At 35.4% G+C, this 17,536-nt stretch overlaps 1 protein-coding gene across 3 annotated transcripts in view; it reads right to left on the bottom strand.

The window, feature by feature from the left end:
- Positions 1 to 7,729: 7,729 nt before the first annotated feature.
- LOC123561554 (E3 ubiquitin-protein ligase TRIM33-like) overlaps positions 7,730 to 17,536 on the bottom strand; it is a 40,277-nt gene continuing 30,470 nt past the window's right edge. For all 3 annotated transcript variants that reach the window (XM_045354012.2, XM_045354015.2, XM_045354013.2), the window contains exon 2: positions 7,730 to 10,728. In XM_045354012.2, coding sequence (XP_045209947.2) covers positions 7,964 to 10,666 — 2,703 coding nt within the window. In that variant the 5' untranslated portion in view covers positions 10,667 to 10,728 and the 3' untranslated portion in view covers positions 7,730 to 7,963. The remainder of the gene's footprint in view (positions 10,729 to 17,536) is intronic.

Below are 17,536 nucleotides of genomic sequence, written 5' to 3'. Positions count from 1 at the left end.
CTTCTTGAAAAAAAAATAATGACATGATTTTGAATCAAAGGCCTGAAGGGCCTGAGAGTCGGCTAATGATTGATGTACTGGTAGTTTAGTCTACCAGTTTCAGTTTGTGTTTAGTTTTTTTCCCCAACTGAACAGAGATTTTGTTACAATAGATGAAATGGACATTCAATCGATGCCTAGTAAAACTTTGATTGACGTTATACAAGTATTTAAACCCAATATATTTCTCTAAAATTGAAGAGTGGTTTGCAAAAAATAAAAATGTTGAAAGTACAAACTACTTGACAGCTGATACTGCCCATGACTATAAATATTTTCCTAGTAAACCATTGCCTCCGGCATTACCAAAACAGGCAATTATTGGCTGGTATATATTTGCACATGATAAAATTTGAATATGACAATGTGTATATTGAAATTTTACAACGCGGATTGCCACATACAATTTGTAACGGATGGACGAAAGAACTATTTAGATATTTTACAGATAACGGGCCTGGCGATAACCGTGTCACACGCTAGGTATTGTTCAATCATATTATAAGGGATGTGAATTTAAAGTATACTTACTACTGCGTTTAAAGATATGTAAATGAGTGTCGATATAGACATAGTGTCATGAATGTTTACACTGACAGGAAAATTGCGCATTCGAAACTAAGGGAAATTACTCGGACTAGCTACCAATTTCGGAAAAGATAACCGATATTAATAAGTGCAGTTCTTTTTTAGTTAAAACCATCGTTTACTCTATTTCAGACCTGTTAACCCCTTCAAAACCATGTCAGTAGTCCCCAAGTCCATGCACTTTCAATTATCCATTTTGATTCATGTAGACAGACAGGCCCAGAGAGGGCTGAAAAATGTTTGAGCCATTTTTACGTGGTCGGTAACAGGGTGGGTGCGGGGAGGGGTGTTCCTTCCCGCTTTGAACTGCAGTCAGATTTTGAAACAGGCATTGTGGCAGGTGGTAAAAGGGCAAATGTATCAAACTGTAAAGTGGCAATATAGGGGAAGGGTGTAGGGGGATACCCCCTCCTGCAAGTAGGGTTTGGGGTATCACCAATAGGAAATTTTGAAAATGTAGACCCTTGATTCAGCCTTTGGTGCGATTTCTAACTCAAAATGTTATGTTTCAATTTCTAACTATTACCTAGATTCTTTTTAGTATTACAATATCCAAAGTATGGATGCATGACTGTCACTTCATATTTTTACTTTCAGGTCATGCCTCAGGACTAGAATATAAGTCTGATATAGGTTCTATGTACGTGTTATAAAAATAAATTATAGAATCATTTGTTACAATAATATCTATCATGTCTGTTACTTTAATGTTAAAAGTTCATAACACAGCTCGATATTTACCCAAAATATTATATCCGGATACAATTACACATTTCTTTATACTGCCAAAACCTCCACTTTCAGCAATATGTTTTACAAATTGTGATGATACGAAGACAGTTTAGCAGCAATTGGCAGTATCTGACATTGAAGTTTACGGTGAAATTACCTCTTATTTAAATTATTTCATTAAAAAAAATTGTTTCGTTTCGTCAAAGCAGTCTAACATAGACAATCTACTTTCGATTTCAAAATCTACAAGAAAATACAATTTAATGTTTCGCCGATTTGTTTATTTCTCGTAAAATAAGAAATAAAATCATTTTTAAAATCAGTAGTTAAACTAACCAGTAAGAGCTTCTTCTCTCGATAATTTATCCGCTTACTGACTGCAAAAGAACCGAAACGCGAAGACGTAGAAGCGTTGTTATAAACAGGTTACGTGTGTTCGCCGACAAGTGCCCAGAATATAATTAGGATTTATCCGCGAAGTCTCGCGGAAGAAGTAACGTACTGCACATATCTTATTCGGGCCATATAAAATGAAGCTGTCATAATTTAATTTCATCGATGTGGTAAACTCTTTGATAAGAGACATTCCAATGCTTTCAGAGGTACCCGACTCAAGAAAATACTAGCAGTATGTTTTGGAACCATATTTTGTCTTTCGCTGGATGTTACGCAAGCTTGGTAAGCCTGCGCAATTCGTGAAATGCATAGCGCAATAAATTTGTTATTTGCGCAATGATTTTAAAGATTATTTTTTGAAACGGACAGGGTAACAAATGGATAAATTTGACAGATTACATCGTATATTGGTCATAGCAAATGGGATTGACATAATTGAACTTCATCCGATCAATGAACTCTTTGAAATTAGAGACAATCTAATGGAACTACATCAATTCGCTGTGTTGTGAGGCCATTTAATGAGAATGAGAAATCGGGCGATAGCAAGGACTCGTCAAACGCTTTCAGCGTTTAGCCGACTCAATAAAAAACTATGTAATATTATGGAAGGACAGATCGTAACAAAGCTATACAACAAAAGAGTTTGATCACGAGAGGTAATTTAACGTACATCACAATGTCCTCTACTAACGGCCCACGCGGAACTTCGTTATGTATAAAGATTAAAAGGACTCCAGACCCCAAAGGTTCAGAAAATATTACAATACTGAGTCCAAAAGTAAATGTAATAGCGGTTAAGGTGTCAGTCGCTCAATAATGGGGGTCGTGGGTTCGAGCCCAGTTTGGGTCACTGCTACGCCTTCTCGTATGATACCAGCACTGTTTCTTTTTCCAGGAAGCGGACTCGTCAGTGGTTCAAATAAACTTGAACACCTCATCACTATCGAACTAATATACAATGTTTTTGATCAATCGATTGTTATTTGTCCAATACGACTTCCCGAGGACAAACATTAGGTCAATATGAAATCGATTGATTAATGATGATTTTATTATTCAACTTTCAAATGTTGGCGGAAACACCATAAGAACTCTTTGAGTTACCTTACGGCAGTTATGCATGTTGAAGCTCAAAAATTTGTTTTAAGCATTTTAATAATGTAGCCAGTAAAACAGAATGGGCTGTTTGCAGGTAAGTTTGAATAATTTTGAGAGATATTGGGATGCTTCAACATAATCAGAAATAACTGGAACTTATCCTATTTATTTTCACTACTGTAGCGGGTATCTTATCATTTGAGCCGTGCTAGAAACTGCTTTAAATGTAGTTTCTTTGTAGGCTGCAGGCAACAAAACACAAAATTGTACACATAATTATGTGTTGATCAAGATAATACAACCAACCAATCACATTTTATCAGGTCCGGATTGAGAGGCATGCTCTTGATCTCATTCGAAAGACAAAATGTTTTTCGGTCGAAAGACTCAAATTAGCTTAAGCAATGACAATTAATGAAAGAATAATTAAAACACTCATTTTAGAATGCGCAAATTGATTTCAAATGTAGAAAATTATCTTTCTTTTATCAAATTTTCAAAATCCAAATTATTTGGGAATTTTATTTAAGCATTATACTTTTCGAGCAAACTTTTATGAAACCATGCTTCTTGTAAAATTTATTTGAAAAAAACAAGTTGGTTAAATGAATAAATAATAATTCTGTAATGAAACGAATGTTTTAACAAAGATTTCATGGTTTTTCAACACATAAGCTAAATCCAGTCTGTCTTTCAAACGAGAGACAGTGTTTAGTTCGAGAGAATGTCTCTCAATCCAGGTTTCATCCCCATGTCTCGTTTTATTCTTTTCCAAAATTGTTTGCGGTTTACAACTGACGTTCGTGCTCGCAAACAACTATTCACCGACTTCCCAGCAAATGAATTGTTACAATTATTGCATAAATAATCCACAGTTTAAGAAAAGTCTCACCCTTTTATTTAATCTGACTTTCGCATATTTTTTTGGAAATTGTCCGAACTTCTGACAAGAACTTGTTTGTACACAATAACGAATAAGCCCAAAGTATCGTTATAATCTACAAAGATTCGTACATCGGCATCGTGCGTCTTGGTTTTAACATGAACATGTTTTTTTTTTAAATGATATTTTTGTAAAAAATAAGAAAACTATTGTAATATATAGTTTTCATGCAAAACAAAATGGCGTCAATTAAAAGTCTAATGGTAATGACTTTACCGTCTTGGTCCTCTCTTTTGAATCAATCGAAGGACCCTGCTTTTCTCATATTGGCTCAGTTATGATAAGCTCTACCTGTTTCATATGCTGTATGTAGGGTGTAATATTGTAAAACTATTAGAGGACGTTCTTGTGATAGATTATAAATAGTTGTTATACTACGTAATATTTTTGTTGAGAATTTGTAGTACGTAATACGTACGCAGATGTTTTTATACCAGTACATGCGCACATACAAATATGTAGGCTGATGTTTTTATACTAATACAGATCAGCTCACGCGGAAACCCCATTCTACTCGATCCTCGGAGGATGGCCAAAACGAGTACCAATGCTCCGACTCGAAGTTTCTTCGAGTCTGCCATTTTCCGTGAAGGAATTTCGCTATCTGACTTCGAGGATTTATGCGAAGTCACTCGAAGGAAATCCTCGAAGTGACTCGAGATGAAATCCAATTAACGGAATACACACCTATATTGGTTTCTTTTGTTTCCGAGTCACTTGACGGAATTCCTTCAAGTGACTCCGAGACGAATAATAAATTACCTATACAAATTTAAATGGGCCTTCGAGTAACTTCGAGGACAGATTTCAGATTACTCGGAGCAGGGTGATTATATTTTACATAGTGATCAGCGAAATAACACAGTATTTGTAAATAAAAATAATACTGTAGTATTTTTATCTTCCTTTAAAATAAACCATTTTTTGTCTGTTTACTTATGATATTTTGTCACTTTTTGAGTGGATACGGCAGTAGTATTTTTTATCCTATTTATAATTCCTTCCAAATGAATAAATTAAAGAAAGACCATTTTCATAATGAAAATTAATCATTTCTCCTATAATTTTCATTAATTAAGAAAGGTCACTTTTCTTTCACGGCCATTATCTTGACGTTTATCTAGTCTTATATAGCTTCTACGTTAGTCAATTTTACATCAGTTTATTTCTAAATCTAATTTGCACTGTGAGAAACTATTTCAATATATTATTTACCAAATCACTATTTTTTAACGGCAGTTATTTGGAATTATGTTTAGTTTTATATAATTCTTAATATTTAACAATTTACTTTTCTAGCGGGCGTATTTTCAAAGTTTATCTAGTTGTAAATTATTCCTAATTTAGTGCATTTTCATGACTTTATTTCTAAATTAAATTCGTAAAGTCAGAAATTATTTCTATATCAAAATTTAACAAAGCAGTTTTCTTTAACGGGGCTCATTTGGAAATTTCTTTAATTATATATGATTAATAATTAAGTCCGTTATACATAAATTTACTTCTAAATCTAATTCGCATGTTTTTCAATATCATACCAAACAATTTACTTTTAGCGGGTGTTATCTTAAAGTTTATCTATTTATAAATTATTCTTAATTTAGTGCCTAAATTATTACACGACTTTTTCCTAAATTTAATTCGTAAAGTCAGAAATTATTTAAATATCAAAATTTAACAAATCACTTGCCTTTAACGGCGGTGATTTGAAAGTTTGTTAAATTTCGTATGATTAATCATTTAGTTTATTATACATAAATATACTTCTTAATCTAATTCGCATGGTCAGAAACTATAATTTCAATATCAAAATTCACAATTTTCATACATTCAATTAAAAGAACAAGCTAGTTATATAAAAACAATCCGTCCAACTAAGGAAATACTGCCTCGAAGTTTCGTCAAATCATCTCGCGGCACTCGAAATGACCGATTTATTGTTTATTACAGACTCGGAGTCGCGCGGAGTGGCCATAAAATACCGGAAATCATTATAGTGTTACCTGTATAATTTCGACTCGGAGTTTCGTCAAGTAATTTCTCGGAGTGACTCGATGAAATTCCGCTAAAGTAATAAAACTATAACAGTCGGTACTCCGAGTCAGAATTAGGCAGTACTCGGAGGAATTCCTCGCTATGCAAGATTTTTCCTTCGAGGAAAAACGGAAAGTGGGTTTTCCGCGTGAGCTGATCTGTACGTGTGCACGTTATATTAGTTATTACGTGCGCACGTACTAGTATAAAAACATTTATGTCACCGTAGATATAGCTTTTTAATTGGCTGTATTTTTCAAATCAAGGTAAATGAGGGAGGATTTAACAACATTCAGTACTTCTTTAAAAAAAGAGTTGATTTTTGAGAACATTTTCTATGTTAGAAACGAAACTAAATCATTTTTCTTGAAAAAATGTTTTACAATTCCTGTAAATGTGGTCTCATTCTCAAAACAAATAAAAACAGGCTTAAGGAGAGCTCTTTGATTAAAGGCACTGATTAATAGGCATCAACAATCACAAGAAAAACTATTTTGACAAATAGTGCATGCTGATCTGTTCCGCGTACCAGGTAAAAGCAATTATGTGACTTTCATCCTCCTGACGATTCCAAACACGTCATTTATAAAATTCTAACCAAGCAAGAGTGACTTATAGTGCTAGGTCCTCCAACAAATACTTGAATAAAACCTATGATTTAAATTAGAATTTTCTTACCTGAGCGTTTCGAAGAGCTTCAGTGTACACGTGTAATATCAAGGAAGAATTTGCTGAGATTGTCTCTTGCTTATCACATATACATGTGTACTATTCAATGTAACAGACGGTTCAGTTTAGTTCTTGCTTGTGATATACACACATGTAGGCCTACGATTTTAAAGTAGTTTAAATTAACTTTTACTTGCTTGTCACTTTGGCTCGGGTCGTGTGCGTATTTCTGTGAAATTGCCGAATGGACTTGTGGTGAGGAATGGCAAAGAAATATATCCGACAAAGAAATATATTTTTTCATTATTTTTGTGTGTGTTGTGTGGGGCGGGGGGGGGGTACAAAACTTCACATGTTTGTTGACAGTAAATATTGATGGAAAATAAAAAATGAAAAAATAATCAATTTTTGTTAGGGGGTGCATGTTCCGGTGGTGATGAATGGGCGGAGGAGCTAGGTGGAGGAAGGGTACAACTTTTCATGTTGATAAATATTCATGGCAGGTAGGTCTAAGGTTTACAAAATGAAATGGGGGGTTGGGGGGACATGGGGTGTGACCAGGTCGGTGGAAGTGACCGTGTGTTTGTTCACAACTTCACATGTTGATAATAAATGTTCATGGAAAAAAATGAAAGAAGTTTTTTAAAATTCTACAAATTGGTTAGTTTGTTATGTACAAATATGTGGAGTTTTTAAACAATTAAAGGGCAATAACTCTTAAGTTACAAAAAAGACCCTGACGAAATTGTGTGTGCACTACCACATTATGGTGATCTAAATTCAATTTAAGTTCAAATATGTCACAAGTTATGAAGCAGAAATTGTCATATCTACAGTAACCTATATAGTTAACACTAGAAACTACTAAGAGTCATAACTCTGGTGTTACTTAGGCAACCTAACTGAAACTTGACGGACCGCATTTCCCTATAGTGGTGAACATGTATATGAACTTCTATTTAAATATTCCAAACCACTATGGCTCTGGACGGACGGACGGATGACGCCAAAACTTTATCCTTTCTTAGTTTCAATTTGATTGATTGTGTTTACTGTTTAGCTATAACCTCTGGCCATTATTTCTCTGATCAAGGATCTAAAAGGTACATGACAGTATGTTAGTTCTCTGCTCTGATGTCATTATTCATTAACCAAGGAAGTATGTTTGTTTTCCAACCAGTGCCTGTTCTATCCTAAACTAGCAAGTGTCTTTGAGAATACAGAAAATAACATAAATATTTTATTCATATTTTAGTACTCTAAACTCTATACAGGAATATAATATTTTTGAATAAGGAAATAACAAAACGTAACAGAAATACAAATACAGAACAATTCAGTTGATATATATTAGTATCCTCTTTTTCAACACTAATTCTATTGTGCAAAAGTAGCGAAACCCGACGGGGACCTCTTACTTGAAGCACAAATAAATAAAGTACACTTTCTTGTTGGGTGCATTTAGTCAATAGCATACACTTTGATATCGCCATTGTCCTGTGTAACAATTATATGTCCAAATGGGCTTACACAAACTGCGATTGGCTGAATAAGTTCGTCACGTGCGCTAACTACACATTTCCTGTAATGACCGTCGGAAGTTAGACTATGTATTGCGTGTGCAGACTTATCGGCAAGATAGACATTTCCGTCCAGATCGGTACATATACCACGTGGATCCTGTATGACTACTTGTATGGCAAGGTAATCATATTTGACATCGCCTTTCTTGTCAAGGTAGAGCAATCCAGTCTTCGTTTCACAATCTGATACAATTATCTCCCCTTCATTGTTTACAGTAACATAGTAAGGCCATGTAAACAAGGTACGACCTGGTTGCCGATTGTCATGGCGATGGCTTTTAAGGATTTCACCATCAAGAGACAAGACATCTACCGACTGATTATTGGAAGCGCAGCATGAGACAATTATCACCGGTTTGCCACCAACGCTCTCCTCGTGACAACAAATACCACGATACTGTTTTACAGTTTTAATTCGTTTCTGTAGCAACATTGTCTTTTCGTTAACCGTTACAAAGACAAGCGTTGATATTTCTGGTAGAGTAACAGCCACATCGGATTTCTCTACATTAGCAATACCATGAGGCCAAGAAGGCAATAACACATCACACATTACCATACCAGTTGCGTCAAAAGCCTTTATCTTCTTATTATGGAAATCTGTAATAACTGGTGTTCCGTCACATAATACGGTAACGTCCAGAGGCCAACATTTTTTGTTATCGCTGTCTGTGCGACCGTTGAAAGCACAGAGTAACTGAGCGTTGGTTTTATCCATAATTGGAGCAGGTCTTGGCTGCTTCGGTGACTTTGGAGGAGTAATTTCTGATCTTCTTGCAAGTGGAGGCGAAAGTACGCCTTCAGTAGCTTTCCTGCTGGTATTTGGGGTACTAGCCGGCGACCGCATATTATGATCAGGAGTTTTAGACCTTCTCTCGGGCCTAACTGGTTTGTCACCGACCGGAGGTCTACCGTTGATGGTACTTTGTGCTCGCCGTCGCTGTATTGGTGGTGTCTTTGTACCTTTTGATGGAGTTGACTGTATAGCTTGCGATTTTCGAAATTCTATTGAGCTGTTCACACGCTTTGTTGGGCGAGGAAGGGAGCCAGTAGATCCAGCAGCTAGTCGAGCAGACGTCTCCTGTTGTTGCCTTGCCCTTATAGACACAGCATGGCGTCTTGGTGTCGCCTCAAGCATTTCTTGAGAGCTCATCGAGTCATTTGACGTTGACGGTGAATTTGTCGACAGACTGCTCCGGGAAGAGTGTTTGCTCGGCGACGGTACTGGCTGGAGAGCAATTTGTTGCTTTTGTGGTTTGATCTTTTCTTGCTGTTGCTGCTGCTGCTGAGCTTGTTGTTCCTCCTCTGCTTTGTCTACTCTGAATGTACCAGTCCGTTTGATAGAACTTTTTCTCACAGGTGAAGGCGGACCGATGCCATTTTCTCCGTTCATCGGAAAACTGTCTTTGTTCATATCGACAACATCTACTATCTTTCCAAGAGACTTCAGGTCAAAAATACGACTAAGAGTCGTGTCTAAAGCAAATTTATGCCGGAAAAGTAGTTTTGCTATTTTGCGTCTATTGATACCCGTGTTCATCTCTATTATTTGCTGTTTGATTTTGTCGAACACAGAGAGAAATTCAGAATCACTACCAAATTGCACCAAGTGTCTTAGAAACCTGTTTGTATTTTCAAGATTTTTCTTTAGGTCTTCTATTTCTTGCAGTCTTTCTTTCACTCCCATGATGGCGTTTGTATGTTTAACGTCTAGCTCTTCCAAAACGGATTGTTCTAATTTTGCTAAATGATAATCAACGTTTTTGCGAACTGTTTTTATTTCAGTTATCAGCGAACTTTTATTTTCCTCTAATTCTTCGATTTCGCGCAAATGTTCTTGTTGCCAGTCTGTCAGTGACACTTCTTGCGTATCAAGATCTTTAAGTACACTTTCAGTTTCCGGTTTTAGTTTCCGCGCAGAGTCTGCGCATGTTTCGACCGTTTCACATCGTCTGTGTTGCACAGCAACGCACGTGGAACAAATGGCAACACGGCAATCTAAACAATAAAACTCCAACACCTTATCTTTGTGTTCTGAACACGGAATCTCTCGCTTAGTGTTTTTCAGTGTTTGCAGTGGGTTCACTCTTATATCTCTTATAGACATTACCACGTGATCTCGGCAAGCTTTGATCACATTATGAGCTTTGATGCAACTGTCACAAAAAGAGACTTTGCAGTTTTGGCACCACACCTCAGCCTTGGCCACTTTGTGACCTTGACCCCGAGCTGTACAAGACTCGCATACTTGCTCCTCTTTATGAACATCAATTTTCTCCATAATGTTTGAAATTAAATGATTATCGGAAAATCCGCTCTCTATTTTCTTCCTGTCCTCGGAAATAACAAAAGTTGTGTCCCCTCTACATACGGGACATTTAAAAACAACATTGCGTGGACTTTCCTCTGAAGAATCACCATTTTCGATATGTTTTTTGTTATCTGTTTTATGAACAAAGTCTTCTAGGCATTGTAGACAGAAGGTGTGTAGACATGGAAGTAATTTTGGCTCCTTGTAATGACGTAAACATATTGGGCAGACCAAGAATTCATCCTTTATTTGCTGAAGGGTATCCATCATACGGACACCGCTCTACGTGTAGGGTTCTGTCTCCGGACACTTCAAACTGTATTAGCAAAGACCTGAAAATATATATAAGAATGTTTGATTTATTAGAGTTATTACATTCAGTTTGTGAAATGTGTATTTTCATAACATTACATGTCTTCATAATTCATGTGTTTGGTCAAATTGTATGTGCACATGTACATTTTTAACACGTCCGCATTAAAATGTCTTCAAAACTGTTTACGTAACTTAATAATGTATGCGAATCTTAATCCGGGTGTGCATCTACATAATGTATGAGCATTATTACAGTATAATGTTCACAATGTATACGTATCTTCAAAAGTATACACCCCTTATGAGTGTATGTGCGTCTAAGTACTGTATGTGTATCTTAATAGTGTATGTATATGTTAATAGTGTATGTATATCTTAATAATATATGTGTATCTTAATAATGAATGTGTATCTTGATAATGTATGTGTATCTCTTTAATGTATGTGTATCTTAATGATGTATGTGTGTCTCAATGATGTATGTATCTTTTAATAGTGTATGTATATATGAATAGTGCATATGTACTTTTACAATGCATTAGTATCTAAATAACATATGTGTGTCTAAATGCAGCAATGCATGTGTATCTTAATAGTATGTGTATATTAATAATGTCTGTGTATCTTTAACATGTCTGTGTATCTCATAATGTACGTATATCTTCATAATGGGTTGCATCGTCATAAAACCACAGGATGCAGTGATAGTTGATACTAGGTATAACACTGCCTACTTAAGGCGCTGTTTGTGTGCATAAAATGAGCGACCTCAAATCACGGGTATACACTAGAAGTTCTAGAGAAATAATTGTCAATTTTGTCAATTTTACCATTTTTAGCACTGACACGATAACATCTTAAGAGTTTGTGTGCTTTTGCAAGTGTTTAGGCAGCTCTAAGAATATAAATAGCCAAGCGGTTGTCAGATATACTCTATCAAAAACTTCGGATGGCCGTTGAAAAATAGATTTCATCGGTGGACGCTTCAGTTTCATATTTAATGAAAGTAAATAAAACACGGACTTAAAATATATCATCGGGATATGATCCCTGCTTTATCTTTATATAAGCTGTGTGAAAAACTGAAGTATTCCTGATTTCACAGGGTTTAAACACAAATAACAGAGACCATGAAAGAACACATGAATGACTTTAATCTTTCTCTTTGAAGAAAGTGAAAAATATTTTGTATATTATCAAAGCAACACGACTAATGAGCAGACGATAAGAAAATAACCTGTGTTACAGAAGTGCGGTTCTAATCCACTTGACCAGTGTGAACCCATAAACACCCATAAATCTCCTTCATCCATTGTCCACCCGAATATCATAAATATCAACCTTGTGTATTTTATACCTATATATTCACTGGTCACTCGTTTAATCAAAGCTAGTAAAAATCCTGTGCGGTGTTTTTAAAAATTTTGCTTTTTAGTAATTAATTATAGTAGGAAAAGGTGTATAAAGTAATTCATAGTGAAATGATAAACCCTTGATAATGTATCATGGATAAATAAATAAAGAAAGGCCACATTAACATATCATGTTTCAAGAGGTGTCCGACCCCTGTAAGAAATAAGAGATTTTGTATGTTTTATGAAGGACAGATGACAAACTGATATGAATTTACACATCTCACATCAACAGAAAATAAATTAAAAGCTTAAAAAATATATTACAGAAAAAGGGAATAAATTCAGATGTAGTAAATGGTTACGAAGTTTTTATGGAAACAACAGACCAAATCAGCCACGTTGTTTAGCTACTATCTTCTGAAAACTCACTAACTTATGTGTTTGTAAACCTAGGCTGCATTTTAGTGAGAATAAATGAGCCGCGCCATGAGAAAACCAACATAGTGGCTTTGCGACCAGCATGGGTCCAGACCAGCCTGCGCATCCGCGCAGTCTGGTCAGGATCCATGCTGTTCGCTTTCAAAGCCTGTTGCAATTAGAGAAACCGTTTGCGAACAGCATGGGTCCTGACCAGACTGCGCGGATGCGCAGGCTGGTCTGGATCCATGGTGGTCGCAAAGCCGCTATGTTGGTTTTCTCGTGGTGCGGCTCAAATGCATGTCATTGATAAAAGACATATAAAAGGATAGCACTGAGATTGACAGATATAATGTTTATACATTTGTTTGGTGCACCTTTAGAACTTTTTTCTTCGTATTTCTGTTACAGTTTAACGTTATTGCATCGGGTGGTGTTCTTGTTCCTTTTTCATATCATTTCACTGGCTGTCATATAAATGCAGAAAAGTTGAACTATATTTTGTAGATCTTACCTATAAATTCTAATTTGACATTTGCTCTGTCGCCACACACATACACTTTCAGTGACTTGTTTACTCTACACTTTAAATCTTTATTTTGTAAACACTGATTTTATCCTTTTTATTTCCTCCTTAAAATAAGTTTCACGAATAAAGAATGTTAATTTAAAACGTCATGGCAAATTAGTGTACAAAATTGGTCAGATTTTTTTTAATTCATAGTCTAAATGGTTGAAAATTCACCTTTTTACGTCATGCGTCGGTAGTGTTGATTTTTATAGCTAACGTATTAATCATGACTTTCAAATTTCTAAAACGAATTGTATTATATTTTTGATGAAAGTTATTGTACTAAAACATAGAAAATCGGCGACATTATGGCTACGGAAAACTGTTATGACTACTATAATATGAACTTGCTCGTAACTTATTTAAAAAAAAAAATAAATAAACATATTTTTTAATTTCTATTTATATGTTTTTTACCATCTGTGCAAACTTCTGTCTTAGCTCTGAGTTTGAGCGGATGAAAGGGACGTAATTATATAAAACTTTTGAATCTCCTATGAACAAACGATAAGGTCTGACGGATATCCTTGTATGATAAAGTTAAACACTCGGATTTATCCAACTTACTTAAATGTCAAATTTCAAAGTTCTCCATATTAAGACAACATCGTCTGGTCAATTGAAAGTTTAATGTATCTAATGTAAATTCATACAGACCCTGCTTTGTTCATAGCTTATATATAATATTAAAATATTTATAGAAATTTGAATTGGTATTTTGCTGAGAATATATAGAAATTAAGAAAAAGTAATTAAGAAGTTTAAAAAAAGAAAATTATACAGTCGGTAGCCGATTTAGACTAACGACAGTTCAGTCATGAGTTTCCATTCAAATATTGTAGAATAAATGCACAATCGGCGGGAAGTCTTCTCATACAGAGTAATTTTCATTACAGTATTCAAAATATGGAGGATGAATACTTCCAGCAAGGTAATTGTTAGATTTTTTTTCAAGTAAACTTAAGTAAAGTGATTCAGCGCACCCATTATCTACAAGTTAACTAGTAATTTCACCCCAGTTACTGTAGCTGTGGGGCAGATGTCGTGCTGCGCTGAGCCGAGATTTCATGGCAGATAATCGTGTATATACGATCATATCTATTAGATTGAACCATGATTTATTTAATTGATTTTGATTAAAGTGTTACTTTATTAGAAAGTATTTTGTTATTGCAGGTTATACCATAATCTGTCTTTTAAACCACGGTTACTGTGTAATAAGACCGTAAAAATCCGTTGTATTTTTTTTTATTTTGTTTCTCCTCATAAAATATTAAATAATTCTGTGAAAATACCCTTTGTTTTCATATAGAAGCAAAATGAGAATAGACTCGCTGACTAAGTTTGTTTGTGATAGCTAAGGAAAAGTAAAACACCCCTTATGCCCCTTGCAACAGTTTACACTGTTACATGTTCAATCAAAATATGTGCCGTGCCATGAGAAAGACAACATAGTGCGTTTGCGACCAGCATGGATCCAGACTAGCCTGCGCATCCGCACAGTCTGGTCAGGATCCATGCTGTTCGCTATAAGTTTCTCTAATTACAATAGGCTTTGAAAGCGAACAGCATGGATCCTGACCAGACTGCGCGAATGCCACTCTGTTAGTTTTCTCATGGCGTTGCTCATATGTCCACACGTCGCGAAATTATGCGAGAAAAAAAGTTTCTTTAAAAATATATCGGAAATGGACCTTGAAAAATTAATGTGACCGGCACAATATATAACGTGCATATACTTCATTCAAATATTAAAACTGAAATGAAAACCCTAGGTGTTTGACCCATCCTCTGTTATTTATTGTTCCTCAATGTCACAACAGAATTGTGTATCAAGTTTTCCGCTTCAAGGTACAGCGTATATCAAATTTCAAAAATAAGTACCCCACGAATACATTACCTTAATGTTTATAAGAAACTGCATGAAAACTTATAGTAAAGTAAATGGCGCATTGAAACGATCGTAACATTATGTTATGCGTCATAAAACCCTACATGAGGCTATAGGATAAAATAATGTTGAGAAAAGAAAGGTATCGTTTTTCAGGACTTGTAAAATGAATAGACAGATTTCTATCAAGTAACATCATTTTCATTTCGATGTTATACAAAAGTTATGGACAAAATGAGATATCTTTTTTACAAACTGGATACAAAGAATGATTTCACGTTTTTCGGGAGAAAGAACGGATTCTCAATCCATGTCATAAATAGATTTAGCCAACTGCACTGTATCAGACCGAGCAATAATGTACTCTGATACTAACCATATATCTTTGACACTAAGTACGGACAGGTTTTCAATTTTAATATTAAAACTAAACATGTTTGTTTCGTTGTTAGAAACTGAACAGTCTTAATTTTTTTATATAGGCTAACCGTTATTTGAACAGTAGGTGGGTACGGAGTGGACAACAATTTCCCGGACCTCAACGTTTACATGACTGTTACAAGCAACTCAACGCAGCGAGATTAAGATATGGTTTTTTTTCTATCATCATGATATTACCGATTTTATCCTATACTCTTATAAATACCACCGGAAGTGTAGGGAGTCGACTGGTCTTTCCAAGAAGCGATTGATATTCCTGTAGATGAACTCGATTACACTTCATATAAACACTACTTATTTGTGCCTTTTGACGTTTGTGAGGCCGGTATGAAAACGTTGATGTTAGATAATGAGTCATTTACAATCAACATCAACAATGGTGTTTTTATTTGAAGGATTTGAATTAAAGTGGTGATCATACAAAATGATTCACTAATCTGTCTATAAAACAATGCTAGTGTTGTTACACGGATGTTGAAGTCTCGCTGTGTTCAATTAGTTACAATGAAACCATACTTGCGTCCGTTTTAGATTACTTTTTACATCACTTGTGAAATACTTTAATTGCATTTTATACATTTTTTTGTCTTTTTCGATCTTTCAGATGGTATCAGTATCGAAACAAATGAAGACGGTGTGAAAGGTCAAAGTTTACAAACTGTTTGTTTGTAAGTCTCATTATATGGTTATAGACGAATAACAACACTCGCTGCAGTACTTTAACTTTATTATAATCTCTGATCTTTTATGAAATTCAATACCAACAAGACTTCCTTATGCTACAAATCGAAGACGTTTTCCTTATTCTACGATTCTAACAAAACTTTTTTACCCTTCAAATCGAAATCGAAAGGGACTTCCTTACCCTAAAAATCGAACAAGATCCTGCAAATCGAACAAGACTTCCTTCTCTTACAAATCGAACAAGTATTCCTTATGCTACAAATCGAACAAGACTTCTTTGTCCTACTTCGGACCCTGCAGAAGACGGGCTAATATAAGCGACAAACCAATGTCATACAGTTCATCTGAGTACCATTGCTCGTAACGACAAGTTCGAGGTCAAGGTCACTGAGACACAACTTCAGTACATCAAAAACAAGCAGAAGTATGTCATACTCAAACATCCGTATAAACTCCGCATACCAAGATTGGTAGGTATCTGTAGTAATTTAGGAAACAATAGTGTAAAGGGTTACATGGCAATTACATACTGCCAAGTCAAGAGCACACAACTGTTCAATTCAATTAAAAGTTTGACCTCTAGAATATATTGAATGATTCAAGTCGACATATACCATATAGGCATCCTTCGGACCGCGGGCAATATTTTGACTATTGACCGGCAAGCCGTCCAGTAGCTGTATACTATACAACCTGTGTTTCAGTTTATAATTTGAAAAAATAATCTCTTTGAAAATCCTTATCAAAACTACTATCGATGATTAAAGGAGGACCATTAAAACTACGACTTTAATATATAAAAAGTTCTAGGAGTAACAAAGCTTGCAGTGGTGTCAAGAAACAGTCATATCTCAGTTGAATGTTGTTTTCTAATGTATCCCCTTCGAAAATAAAGTGATCCGTGCAATGAGAAAACCAACATAGTGGCTTTGCGACCAGCATGGATCCAGACCATCCGCGCAGTCTGGTCAGGATCCATGCTGCTCGCTTTCAAAGCCTATAGCAATTGCGAACAGCATGGATCCTGACCAGACTGCGCGGATGGTCTGGATCCATGCTGGTCGCAAAGCCACTATGTTGGTTTTCTCACGGCGCGGCTGAAGTGTGTTTTATTTCAGTCAAACAAAATTCAAATTTTCTCATATTCATGGTCAAAATTCGATAAAATACGACTAGACGTCACAATTAGTACAGATGTTGCCATGGAAATGCAGTTGCTTTCACTCCGAAGAATTTTAGAAAATGCAATAAAATATGACTAAACTACACATCAGCCATCTGATTATTGGGCAAAGTCGTTGGATTTTAAAATACCAGATGGTACATACATGTACCCATAACTGCTGATAAGCATTTTAACCATGAGTCATGTGTATGTGAGTTTTCGGTCGGCTAAGTGTTTACTGGGTGAAAATTAATCAGATGTGTTTTGCATCGTTGAATTTAACGAGGGTTTTATAAATCAC

The sequence above is a fragment of the Mercenaria mercenaria genome, chromosome 10 (assembly GCF_021730395.1).
Source record: "Mercenaria mercenaria strain notata chromosome 10, MADL_Memer_1, whole genome shotgun sequence".
Lineage (NCBI taxonomy): Eukaryota > Metazoa > Mollusca > Bivalvia > Venerida > Veneridae > Mercenaria > Mercenaria mercenaria.
This window is presented reverse-complemented; position numbering and strand designations above follow the sequence as displayed.